The sequence below is a fragment of the Antennarius striatus genome, chromosome 1 (genome assembly GCF_040054535.1).
Source record: "Antennarius striatus isolate MH-2024 chromosome 1, ASM4005453v1, whole genome shotgun sequence".
NCBI lineage: Eukaryota > Metazoa > Chordata > Actinopteri > Lophiiformes > Antennariidae > Antennarius > Antennarius striatus.
In genome coordinates, this window is record NC_090776.1 from 19,276,822 (window position 1) to 19,290,188 (window position 13,367).

The 13,367-nt window shown below is 45.9% G+C and overlaps 1 protein-coding gene across 5 annotated transcripts in view; it reads right to left on the reverse strand.

Moving 5' to 3' along the window:
- Positions 1-13,367, reverse strand: part of sox6 (SRY-box transcription factor 6) — a 117,708-nt gene that overhangs the window by 7,698 nt on the left and 96,643 nt on the right. For all 5 annotated transcript variants that reach the window (XM_068314270.1, XM_068314272.1, XM_068314269.1 and 2 more), the window contains one exon: positions 4,911-5,016. In XM_068314270.1, the coding sequence (XP_068170371.1) occupies positions 4,911-5,016 (106 nt within the window). The remainder of the gene's footprint in view (positions 1-4,910; positions 5,017-13,367) is intronic.

Genomic DNA, 13,367 nt, shown 5'->3' on the forward strand with positions numbered 1-13,367 from the left:
GTGTCCTCAATTTCCAGATATTTCCTTTTTAACATAGAATTAAATTACAGATTGTTTCTGTACCCGTTGGTACAGTTTAGAAGTGTTTCTAGTCATCCTCTCTCTTCCTGGAATGCTTCTCCCCCTCAAAGCCCTCCCCAAAGCCTTCACGGATTCAGAAATAATACACTACCTCCGCCGCTGCCGAGCCCCGTTCATTTCATTTAGCATGCACTCACTGTACAGGATGAATTGATTTCACTTTGTTGGTTTTGACAACCATGTTTATTGTGCAATGAAATGTGGTGTGGCGGAGGGTTGACAGTATCCATCAACGTGGGGCAATCTGCTGACTGCCGAGGCCAGATGAAGGTATTCATTAGCTCAGGAGCGCGGCGCTCATTCAGACACGACAGCCAGTGTCTGCGCCCCGGGATCGCCGGCGGTAATTTACGACGCCTCCCGTGCCATTACTCTATCACTGACACTGATTCAGCAATTTATATACTGGTGTGCATGCATACGGGCAGAGGTGAGCTTCTTACAGGGGGTGTGTGTGTGTGTAAAGTAGGGGGTGGAGGAGGGCAAAACAACTGCCTGCCATCAGCTAGTGCCACATCCATAGTTAGCCAGGAAAGCAGACACGTGACCCGGTTCACTGGAGGGAAACCAGGCGGCGTGTGCTGTTGTTTTTTTTTACTTGAAAAGTGTGTATTCCGGTGAAAGTGTTGCATCATCTACACCCATACGGGGGCGCCGTCCTGGATTTGTAAAAAAAAACAAAACACGCAAAGCGATGAAGTCATCGCTGACCCAGACGTCAAAGCGACGCTAGTCTTCGCCGTCCCGCAGCTGATGCGTGTAAAACCATGGAGGCTAAATTTGGCCTAACTGAGCCTCCGTAACGCGTTTGCCTTACCCAGTGTCTCGTGCGTTAGCAGCAGCGACGGCCTTGACCCCCCCCCCCCCTACAACCTGCGTGTTGCAGTCGTTTAATTGAAAATCACGCCGCCACTGTTCTGACATCGCAAATGAGCGCCGACGATTCCTTCTGCAGGAGGTGCAGGACATTTAGGTTTCAGTTAGTTAGGTGTGTGATTGTGTAAATAAACACAGATGTTTACCCATGACGGGGGGCAGGTCTCCGGGGGGGTGGGGGGTAGGAGCGAAACGGAGGGAGCGGCACTTAATAGAATTTATTGTGATTCATGAGGCCCGCGGCTCAAGTGTGACAGAGCGATATGAGAATCCCCTTTTAATTTGTCTCTCCTGGAAACACTGCAGATGAGCGGCATGAATTACGGTGAGAAAGAGGGATTGTGTGAGCGTAATGGGGGGAGGAAGGGAGCAAGGGGGGGGTGTGCAAAAAAAAAAAAGGGAAAGGGAGAGGATGAGGGAGAAGAATGCAGCGAGGCCTGAAAGCCGATCACACCTGTGAGCGGCAGGCTCAGACTCGATGCTGCACCGAGCCAGAGGGGTTACCCCTGTACCCCCCCCCCCCACCCTGTACCACCCCGCCCTCCTCCTTCATCATTGTTTTTCATGAAGACACCATAATGTCACCAAAGAATCCTCTGGAGAGGATGAGCTTCACTTAGCAGGCAACAATCACGTAAACCCGTCGAGCCCTCCCTGTTGGATCAAACCTAACACCTCTGACTGAAGGCATTTACTGCCGACAATGGAGCCCCTCCCTCAGTGCAGGATCAGGCTGGATGGATGTGCACAGACCGAACTAGCCCCAGCTCCTAGCACGCTAATTAAACCATTACAAATTACAAGATGTATCGGGCGTGTTCTGTGCTTTATTTACGCTTTAGCTGCCTCCTAGTGTGTGTGTGTGTGTGTGTGCATGTGTGTGCGTGTGTGTGTGGGGGGGGGGTGTACATGGGAACTCCAGAACAAATAACCAACCTGTCCCAACATGCATGTGCCTCTTTTGTGTCCTCCATCCTTTTCCGTGCATTCACATTTACAGCCTTTAAGTGGAGTCTGAAGTTTCCAGACAAAAGGAGATGCATGCACAAACGGAGGGTGGGTGGGGGGGACACTTCAGTCCACCCATTTACACATGGTGGGGGGGGGTCTAGATACTTCAAAACAGATCTGTCTGATTGATCGCGGTGACCTTTTCAGCCATTGTTGTGGTGACTTGACGAATCGTTACGTCTGAGCCTCCTCGTCTTCAGTAATACGAAAATCAAAAAAAAGAAGACGATGCTCGATTCCCACGCCCCCACCCCCCCGGCGGAGAAAATAACAACGAAATCCTCTGCAAACAATCAAATCCATAAGATTTAAGAAGCCGCTCATCCTAATCCATGAGGAGTTTGTTGCTGCGCTACTAAAGCGTCTTCCCCCTTTAATCCCCTCACATCACCACCATGAGTCTTTAGATTACAGGTAGTCCTCAGCATAAGAACGTTCAGAGATATGAACAAACACGGGCCGCTATTTCTGACTATTATCCTGCAGTTCCGCCTTCTGCCACATCCCCCGCTGAGGCAGTGTATAACAGTATTCATGGGAGACTTCCTTGAAGTGCTTTATTCTTCTTCTCCTCACAGACTTAACTCTAAATAACTTTAACCTGTATTTTACTTTATTATGTGTTGTTTCATCCTCATCATCAAGAAAAAAAAACAACATGCAAATGAGTTAGTGGTGGGATCCGTGCCGGTGGTTTGTGGTGTTGTAAAATGAAGGAAATACTATCTGTTTCCATTCCTTTCCTGCTTTTCCCCCCAGAGCTGTTAGGACTTTGGTTTCCTTACGCTCCACAAATATTAGCTCAAGCGAGCCAAAGCTTTCTGAGCGGCACGGCGACGACAGAAGCCCGCTGTAGACGCGACGCTCAGTGTGGCACCAAGGTGCTTTCATGCCTCGTCTGAGGGTCGGGGGCTTCACCTGGTGATTTTCCTTTTCACTGATCAACCAAAAAGAAAACATGCGTGTGTTTTTTGACGTTATAAACTTCTGTATTGTTTTCATTGATTTGGCAAATCACAAAATGTCAGGCAGTTTTGTTAAAAGCACATTTTTTCTTTATTTAAAAGACAAAATGTGGCAGATTTTAATTTAAGACATATGGCTTATGGGTCTAAAAATGTAGATTACTTTTAAACAACTGTAATATTTCATATTTTCATTCAAATCTGCAGTTTTAAATACTCCAGTACTTACTAGAGTTTCTGCAGTTATACCAGAGCAATAATCCTGCTCATGCTAATTTTTAAATTATATTTTTCATCAAATACTGGCTTAATTTTTTTTTTTTTTTCCAAGAGAGTAATTGCATCTCAAATTTTTTCTTCTACCAGATTTATCCTGTTTCTGTGACATTTGCAGCGCCATGGCTGCTAGCTAGCTAGCCTGCCTCTATAGCATGAGGTGTGCTGGGGAGGCGCCGCTTCGATTGGCTCGGGGGAGGATTTAAAAAGCAAGCATGTCCTCAGAAGAGTAAACACTTTGTGGTTCACATCATAAAACCCCGCTTCAGTCAATCCTACGTGTTTTCCTGTCGGTGAGGTCGAGGGAGATAGATATATTTTGGGCGAAAGGGAAGAAATGGTAGCTGTTGTGTTTTGAGTTATGTTTGCTGCCCCCGCTCCCAGAGTTTCCCCCCTGGGAAGAGGACCTCTCCTCTCTTCTAACCTCTCCTTGCTCCTAATCCACATCCCGCTGGGAGCGCCGTCTGGCGCGAGCCTTTCCCTCGGCCCCTCCGCGAGACTTAAAAGGACACAACTGCCCTGGTGCGCGCTTTGTTTCAATCCCCGGCTCCACAGTAGCCACAGAAGGAAGGTTCCCACCGGGAGGGTTAGCGCTGGAAAGCGCGTCTGTCCGAGGAGTCAGACGGATTGGGATGGGGTCTGCTGTCGTGGATCGCATGGGAAACATGTCACCAATGGGATGGGATGTGAAACGAGGCCTCCTTTAGGGTCGGTAAAGGCAGTTTCAAATGAAATCTGTAGCCTTTTCTTTCTAATCTGATGGGAAATGTGTCTAAGATACTATTTAAGGAATCCGGTGGGTTGCATTGTCCTGAGAAATATCTATCCTTCGGCCCCCGAAACTCGTCGGGGGCATCAAAGATGAGTCAGAACCATTTTCACCTTTGCTCTGGCTCTGAAGTGCCATGGAAACTGACTCAAATATTTATGTTGGACAAACATGGGCAGGCGGAGGTGCTCCTCGCTCCTGTGTTGGAACCAGCGCCACAAAGGCAGATGATGCGTTGTCACTCTGGTGCAACCCGAGTTTACACCCCCGTGCCCGGCCTCAAATGGGCACAACAGCTGCAAAAAAAAAACGGCTGGAGAAAAGCCAGCTTTGTCCTCAGGAACCCTCGCCCTCTGCTCACCTACCTGTGAAAACTTCAGCGCTCATTTCAAACGGCATTCATCCAGACATCCATACCTCCCTCACACACACACACACACACACACACACACACACACACACACACACACACACACACACACACACACACACACACACACACACGGACACACGCTTCTGCACATGTCCCGTCTAAACCGCCTCCCTAAAACACCCACAATACTTGAAGAGGGCTTCATAATGTAGAGACAATTTTTTTGCAGCACTGGATTCACAAGGTGCTCATGCATTCACGCATCAACTTGCATGGCTTCACCTCATTCCGGATTTTTAGTAGGCAGTCATGTGATACCGTACGCGCATTCTATTGGCTGACGGCAGCCGGAAGTGCGCTTCGTTCCGTGAGTCTCGGACTTCCGTGAGACACAAAAGTGCTTTAAACAGTCTATCAGAGTGTGGGGAAAAGGTAATACAGATAGAAGGTGGTTTAATATCAGTATGGGGAGGGTTCATAAACGGTTAAATTCCCATAGCTAAGATAAACAGATATAAATTGGAACGAGGGATCACTGTAAAGACAAACACATCTTTACCGTCTAGATCTTCCGGTCGGGTGAGGTCGATGACTCTGTGGCCGATCTTCCCTTCCTCGCCCAGCTTGCTGAGGTGATGTCCGATGCTTTCGAAGTGCGCCCTTTCCTAAAAGGGAAACACAAACGTTAACACTGTTTGAAAAAAAAAGAAAAAAAAAAAAGAAAACAGAATCTGAAATTTCAAAAAAAAAAGAAAAAAAAAGCTTCTGATAAATAGAGGTTTCTTTGGAGGGAGATGCTCTTTTGACACAAACTGGATGCAGCTTTTCTCTCATCTCTCTTTTCAGCCGCTGCTATAATGGATGACAGGAGGCTGGGAGACAGTGAGGGCCAGGGGTGCCGTAAATAGATTTACTGAAGGATACTTTGTGATCCTGAGCGCACAATGGGGCCGCGGCCCTCTTTACAGCGCTCAGATTTTCCTCTGTAATCTTCTCCTCACATCCTCCCTTCCATTCTGCAGCGCCCAGAGCTCACCGGCCATCATTTATTCAGGGTTCATGCTTTGGAGATCACACAGAGTTTTCCCGTTTGTCATGTCGCTTTGTGCCGGGATTAAACTCGGCATCGTGTTGTACTTGACGCACAATAAAACCCTGTCATTCAGCGCTACGTGACAATATTAAATGTCATGTCCATGTGCATTTACAGAATAAAATAACAGCTTTCGGGGGGCGCTGAATAGTGGCACATTACACTTAATGTATTATGCAAGGGGGAGAGTGCCGACTGCTGCTGGCTCCATTGTCGACTGACCTACTTCCTCAGTGAATACACAGGGCATTAGCAAAAGGCTGCCTCCTTCTCTTAAGACTCAACTAGGAGACGGACACTTTACCTCTGTGTGCATCATCTCCAGGTTTGTATGACACACACACACATGCACGCACGCACGCACACACACACATTTGTTTCACTTCAGGATGAGCATTCACGAAGCTCAGCCTCCGACCTCTGACCCCGTCCCTTTCTGAACTTGTCCATCACGCCACTCCCGACAGATCCTCAGGTAGAGTTCCCACACAATGCTCACAGCCACCCCCCCCCCCCCCCCCGCCACGCAAAAACAACACTAGCACACGCATTAATCTTTCAGCCCCTCCTTTGTGATGCATCGCACCGTTTTACCGCCTGTTTTCTCCGCAGGGAAGTTTTATTTTCCCGCTAACGGGACATGGTGCTAAAAAATTTAGCGGTGGTAACCGTTGTGAATGTTCTATTCATTCTGTCGTTACCTGACAGATGAAATCGCTCTGGCAGCTTTCAGCAATTATACATTTAGAATAAAAGTTATTAAAAAAAAAAAAAGAAATCTGTCATCGTTCTGTCTTCTTGAGGGTTTTAAAAAACATGACGGACGGAGACAGTTCAAGTCCATTTGGGGGAGGCCTTCTCAGTGTTTTGATTCACCCCCATCTTTATTTATTCAAGAAGTGTTTCTCAAAAGAAAAGACTGCAGGAGAGACGGGAAGAACGTCGCAATTTCACATCGTACTTGAAGGAGCGGTCATTATTTATGACCAGCTGAGTGATTCTGATATACAATTAAGCACTACCTGCTTATGGCCTGTGATTAGAGCCTGTCTGTCTGACGGCCCTTTGGTTACTTAAGTGTTTTCTAATTATGACATATGCGGCGGTCCCTGCTGGGCAAGATGATGCTTTGTGAAAAGAAGATGGAGTGCGGCGCCTTTCCCCGTGTCACATTATGTGTTAAGCAAGACGTGCGTGAGCGTGCACGCACCATATTCATCACCCGGCCGCATTATTGCTCTTAATGAAAGAAGCTAGCAGCCCGATGACAACGTGACTGATGTGCGATTAGCTGGATGAGCGCCGGCTCTGCTTCAGATGCTTCCTGGACAGTCCTCCAGGAAGACGCCGGCGCGCGGCGGTAATAAAGTAGTCGTCTCGTTCCTCCTCCGCGCTTCTTTGGTCCCCTCCTTATCAATCAAGTCCTTTTATAAACTCATGATCGTTAAGCATCATGTTGGGCTGACAAGGAGGAAGAACAGGAGCCATCCATCAATGAACTTCATTAATAACCTGCTCCGTGTTGAGCTTCTTCTCTTTTTTTTTTCTCCACTGCACAAAGTCGCACGATTTGTAAAAACCAGCGAGAAACGACAGCGAATGAAGCCGTCGGAGCGCAACGTAACTCCTCAGAGCGTTTTTGAGATAAATAAGAAGAATGCACGTTCAATACTTCCATGACAACATTATTAAATTGGAGGAGTTGCAGAAAGAACTACCCTAGTGTACGCTAGCCATGCTAATTAGCATCAAACTATCTGTGCAATGAGACGATTCAAATTTTCATAAATTGTTAAACATATTGAGCTTAATATACTTATTGGTTATAAGTTTGCAGATTTATGTGCGTGAATTAGAATTACAGTTGAAATTAAGGCAATAAATTATCTGCACAGCATCACTGGTTTTGTTTTAAAGCTGCGAGATATGCAGTGAACTAATGCGTCTTTACTGCCTACGCATCAAGTGCTGTGATAAATTAATGGCACTTTTATTATTTTATAGTGTCATTAAATTTTTACTGATCACTCTGACGTGAGGAAGTAGCAAAGGACACAGTAGAATTCCACTGGACGTCCTGCCAGGAAAAGAGGGGAGTATACAACCGATATAAAAAAAGAAGGTGTTTATAACGTTGGAGAGAACGATGGAGAAGAAACAGAGAAGGTCATGCAGCTGTGAGGAGGTAAAGATGAAGAGACAGGAAACAAAAGATGTAACAGTACATTATTCCACTCCTTCCCTGACCATGACCGCTGGCAAGCAACTGATCTCTCCCTCAAATGACTTCAGCATGCAGCTCTCCACCCCGCAACTAAAATTATAGCAACGCACTCCGAGCTGGAGTGGAAAACTGCCACCCACAATAATCTTATCTGCCCTGCCTGAGCAGCCTTTTGTCTTCAAAGTTCGGCGCAGATGTGTTACGTTCAGTTTGCACATGGCTGCCCAATAATGCGGTGAGTTACTGCGAGAGGAGGAAGAGGAGGAGGAGGAGGATAGCGCAACTTCTTGGGCGAGGTAACCCAAAAGAGACCTTGTCAGTGCTGTAAAGAGAGCTTTAATCGGGCCGGCCGCAGAACATGTGCCGGAGGCCTGCTGCTCTGGCCACAGGGTGTATTCTGGGTAGAGGCGGGTGGCGGACGGCCCTGTGCATTGTGCCTGCTCCTGCTCTATATTTAGGCGACGCACTGCCAATCCTAACACTTCTTCACTCCTTCCTTTGTAAATAACTTCAGGCTATAGCGAAAGCAGAGAGCGTTCAAATAGAGATAGAATGGAAAAAAAAGGTTCCTCTCTAAAGGTGCACCTGATTCTCTGGAGTTTGCATCAGCGAGGGTTTTCTCCGGATTCTTCCCACTACCGAAACCATGATGGAGTGGTGAACTGGTGTGACTTGATGGTAGGTGTGAACGTTGAACCCCGACTCAAGGTCAGCTGGTTTCTTGTTGTGTTTGATTTCAAACACAAAATGATCGTGTCAAAAGACGAATGAGGTCAACCAAATGACGCAAGCTTGTGTGTTCGCCAAATAGTCTTGACATCAGGATCGTGATTTTTTTAATCTTAATGTAATTTTGTAGGTGTAACTCATTACTCCTTCCAAAACAAAATAAACCAGACAGACTTAAAGCCAAACGAACATCTGACGACACGCTCGACTAGAACCGCTTTCACTTCCAAGATCTCTTCACTATCTGTCGAATCTCTGCCACGTTTTCCCCTCATGGTGGAAAGTATATGATTACATATGCTTAAAACTTTCTTTCATTGGAAAACTTTAACAGCTGCAGGACCCTAAAGAGCCACTTTACTTTCGATAATGTGCTGAAGCGGCTCTGGTTATATCACACACCTGGTATGTGCCAAGTCAAAGGCAGTGGCTGTCCGACCACAATGCGAGGCTTTGTGTATCGAGTGTCAGTCATCGCTGTGGTCTGCGGCCCTCGCAGTCTCCTCCCCGAGGGTCTCAGACTAAAACCCCCCCAACAATCTGCACCAGCCCCAACGGAGACAAAGGCTGCACTTTAACATGGCTGCAGCTCGCCGTCACATCTGTTTTGTATTTTTATTGTAACCCGCTTCGGTGTTATTTATAAGTCTGCAGCCTTCCAGTAGTTTTTGCTAGTTTTGAACCGTTTAAATGTTAAGTACATCCAGCCATGCGGTGAAGCCACAGTTCCTTTCATGCAGGCTGTTGCTGTCTTTTTAGCCGGAGCTCTCCCTTTACTGAGGCTAATACAGGCAGCAGCAGAATCAACAGTAGCAGCCACAAAAGGCTGGCATCTGTTGTATAGTAATCGTCCTCCGTGTCACACGGAGCCGAGATGGCCAGCTATTCCAGCTCGTGCTGCCAGGGCAGCGGCTCATTGGTTAAAAGCAGGAGGGAGAAAAGGCCTCCAATTAAATTATGGGGCTTAAACTATGAAGAGAAACGGTGAGGTAACTCCGCTCCGGGCCGTGTGCCAGTTTAATGGTTATTGTTTGTTTTTAATAAAATGAAGACATCATTCAAGATGTCTTATTTTGTTGTTGCTGCGGTTGTTGAGACAGGAAGTCACAAAACTTCCAACAGTTTGAAAACTGTCAGGTTGTATTGACATTAAACACCTCGATCATACAAGACTATTTCAAGGCGATCGAGATTCGTAACCATCTCAGCGCTCTTCTCTCCTACGTTGACTTTGTGAACTCTTGCAGGATCTTCTGGGGAATGTTGAGTCCAACTGAAATCCAGCATCTTATCCAAGTCACCAGGATGCAAACGGCAGAATGAGAAAGTCCAGCAACGCTAACCTCAACCTCATTCGGACAAAAAACCTTAAGGCCTGCAGGACGCCGCTGCCATTATGTGTCCACTGCAACAATAACAGCAGCTATAAATGGTCCTTTTGTGGAATATTCTTTCCACCCGTCCTTTGTTGTCTGCACCTTCTGGTTACTGTGGTACCACAGGTCTCCGCTACCGGGGCCAGTAGTATTCCTGCGCTGGGCCAGGAATCCCCCACGCTAAACAACAACCGGAGGAAATAATGGAGCCACCACACGCCAAACGACCCTCCCAAGATGCAGCGTTGATGTCTTTCTGGGAAGAGGCGAGACGGAGCAAAAAAAAAAAGACCTGACCTGGGAAAGGAGCCTGCGCTCAGACACATCCACAGGAACACATTATCCAGTCCGACTTTATTTTTTATTCTTTTGGCAAACACGAACAACTGGACAAAGCATTAATGTAAGCAATCTTCACAATAGCACTTGCTGGCTACAGTCAGTGTCTGGGAGCTGAGTATAATCTAATTTGGATGGGCAAACCCTTGTATGCCAAGGATTTACATTGCAGCCAAAACGCCTTGGTTTGCAATTTCCAAGACAGCAGTCGAAAAGGAGCAGAAAATTGCTTCCAGGGCTGCAGACCAGACAAGATTATATTCAAAGCCTTTGTGAGGGCTCTGCCTGAATAGAACCCTGGCATTACATACACACACATACACACACGCATGCGCATGTATGCATGCAGACACACACCCACAGGAGGGAGCGGTGTAACCACTATAACCAATAGGTTATGAGTCTGGATTTTGAGGAGCACCAGCGTAAGCTCCATTTGAATATTTACAGGATGAGCTTTGGGACACGGGAAATGGACAATTGTAGTCATCAATACTGAGGAAGAGAGGCAGCGAAGGGCAGTTCAATAGGTTAATACACTGGCCTTTCACCTTTTGATTCCAGTTACGGACATGTCAGCACAGGAATATATTTTATCTCGCACAACCTCCAGGAGGAATTGATGCATTAGTGCAAAAATCTGTTTTACTAACGAGAAGGAGCTCAAAGTCGAGATTGTGGTCAGGTGACGTCGGGCCGTCGCCCAAAAAGTGACAAGACTTGTGTATTTTACTCCTGCACCCATGATGTGTTTTTTCTGCTAATATGTGGATCCAAACTAGATGAAGGGAAATTTATACTACATTTTCAGTTCATGAAGCTAAATATACTCAACCTTTTATTTAATTTTTGAAAATCATTTGAGCTTTTTTATTTATGCTATGGCTTGTTAGGATTCTGCACAATTTTTACAAATACACTGATGATGATGTAGTTTTTTTCCAAAGTCAACATGCGTGCGATGTTTGTACTGTAAAAATATGGAATCTGAATGCCGATATTTATTTTCCTGTGACCCTGAAGAGAAGCTCTTCCAGATATAGCCGGAGTGCCCGACAGAGGGAAGGAATTCAAACAGTTAGAAATGGGATGCGGCGTATTTGACTGCAGGCACATCGGAGGTAAGAGCTTCCACTGGATGAAGAGGAGATGGTAAATAATGGAACAAAGTAATTGCCCTCTGCAGACAATAATACCTTTGGATAAATATTTCACAAAGGTAAATTGCAAGAGTGTTGTAAAAGGTTTTATTGTACTGATGGGTTATAGTGAAACAGACAAATAAAAAGACAGGAACGTCCACCCTGTAAACTATGAATATTTCACATGTCCTCGGGTGAGAGGCGTGCAGACTGTACAGGGAGCGTGGGACACGCTGTGTTCTCCCGGGTCACGGGCCACGGAGAGTCACCGAGATAAAGATTGGGGTGGGAGGCATTGTGCTGCTCAGACACACTTTGTATGAAAAGATGAATTGATCCATTTGTAAGCAGCACTTAGACCCACTCCTCTGCCCGGTCATCACGGTGGGATAAATCAATATTTAATATCCCCCTCTTACAGCCACACTGGATGATCTTAACCTCTCCTTAATCCCATTTATGTTACCTTTCTAGAGTCTTATTCATGTAAGCTCTCACTATGATAAACTTCCAAACAAGAGACTGGGAGGGGAGCTATTAAAGCGCCCGCCGTATTTATGTCAGGTGAGGCGCTTTGCTGAAATATTAATATTCTAAAACTGACCAAAGTGAAAGCTTTTATCCGGGGCATTCAAACCTTTCTAGTTCGTTAGCTTGTATCAGCAAAAGCCTCTCTCTCTCTCTCTCTCTCTCTCCCTCTCTCTCTCTCCCTCTCATTTCGCCGCTGAATTACAGCCCACTGTTCTTTATGACCGCCGAAGGATGAAGATGATGGGGCGATTCTTTTAGCTGACTTGATAAAGTGCGCCTCTCATTTCGCACCATCCTAATAGGGCGGGTGTCACCGTAACTAAGAGGCGACGATATCTCAGCGTGATTTGCGGGCGCCAGAGAGTCAAGCGCGAGCGCCGCTAAGGTGTCATTCAACAAGGCCATAAATGTAACGGCGAAAACAGGAGGATATTACCTGAGGTGATTCTTCCAATCGTCTACATTAATGGATCTTCGTAAGAAACTCACACAGGTGTGTGTTTGTTGCTCAACGACCGTTGAACTCTGGCTCCGGTTTTTATACTCCGTTTTAATCTATCCTGTTTTTTGTAATGTAATGATCCTATTAGAGTTTAAATTTACTCAATAGATTGTCAATTATATTAAATTTATTATTGGCTTGTGTACGGTAGGGTGTATGGAGGGGTAGTGGTCATCCAGCCCTCTAGAGGGCCGTCTAAACAAAGTGTTGACTCCAAGTGGATGGGTAACAGAACAATCCCAGAATTCTTTGCAAACACACAGAGTAAATGAAAAATGTCTGCAGTGCATTTAAAAAGAGGAGTGAATGTTGTATATCTTTGGATCTGGTTACACCTTGTAAAGCTACTATATTTTCAGCACTGTAAGGTGCACCGGATTATAAGACGCAGTTTTGTTTTTTTCAGTTTTTGAGAAAATTAAAGGGTTTTAGGTGCGTCTTATAGTGCGGAAAATACTGTATTTGGAATTGGGCCTGATTCTTTACATTCTCCTACCTCCTCCATCTCTCCTTCTGTTTCTGAGCCACACTCTTTCTGCTCAGGTACACACAAAAGGCAGATTAAAGCCGACGAGTGACGGAGTATTTCTAGAAGAAGATCCCTCTGGGAAAAAAAAAATAAAGAAAAAGACTAAAAGAAGAGCATTCTTCTTTGCTGAGATAACTGCTTTTGCATACTTCCACCAAAAATTCAGAGGAAACGAAACCGTATCCGAACAAAGGCCGTGTAGGGAGTCAGAAAAGGCGTTAAGCTCTGCTTGCTAAGGACAATGCCATTGTGTTGCTACCTGTTGAAAATAACTCTTCACAACCATTGTCAGATTACCACTCTCATGTCCTGACATATCAGGCCGCTCTTTGACCTGCCTGTGACTGGAAAAAAAAGGTGCTTCACATAACTCAGACATAAAAACCAGAAAACTGGAAATAAAAGTTTAAGAATTGACTGATTGTTGGGAATCTTTTTTGTTGGTCTTCGTCAGGCCTAACGAGAAGGGAGGCTGCACCACTGCTCCGTGGGCTGCACCACTTTATCTGCTCCTCCAGCAAGAGCATCGCTGATTGCCACTTCATAGACAG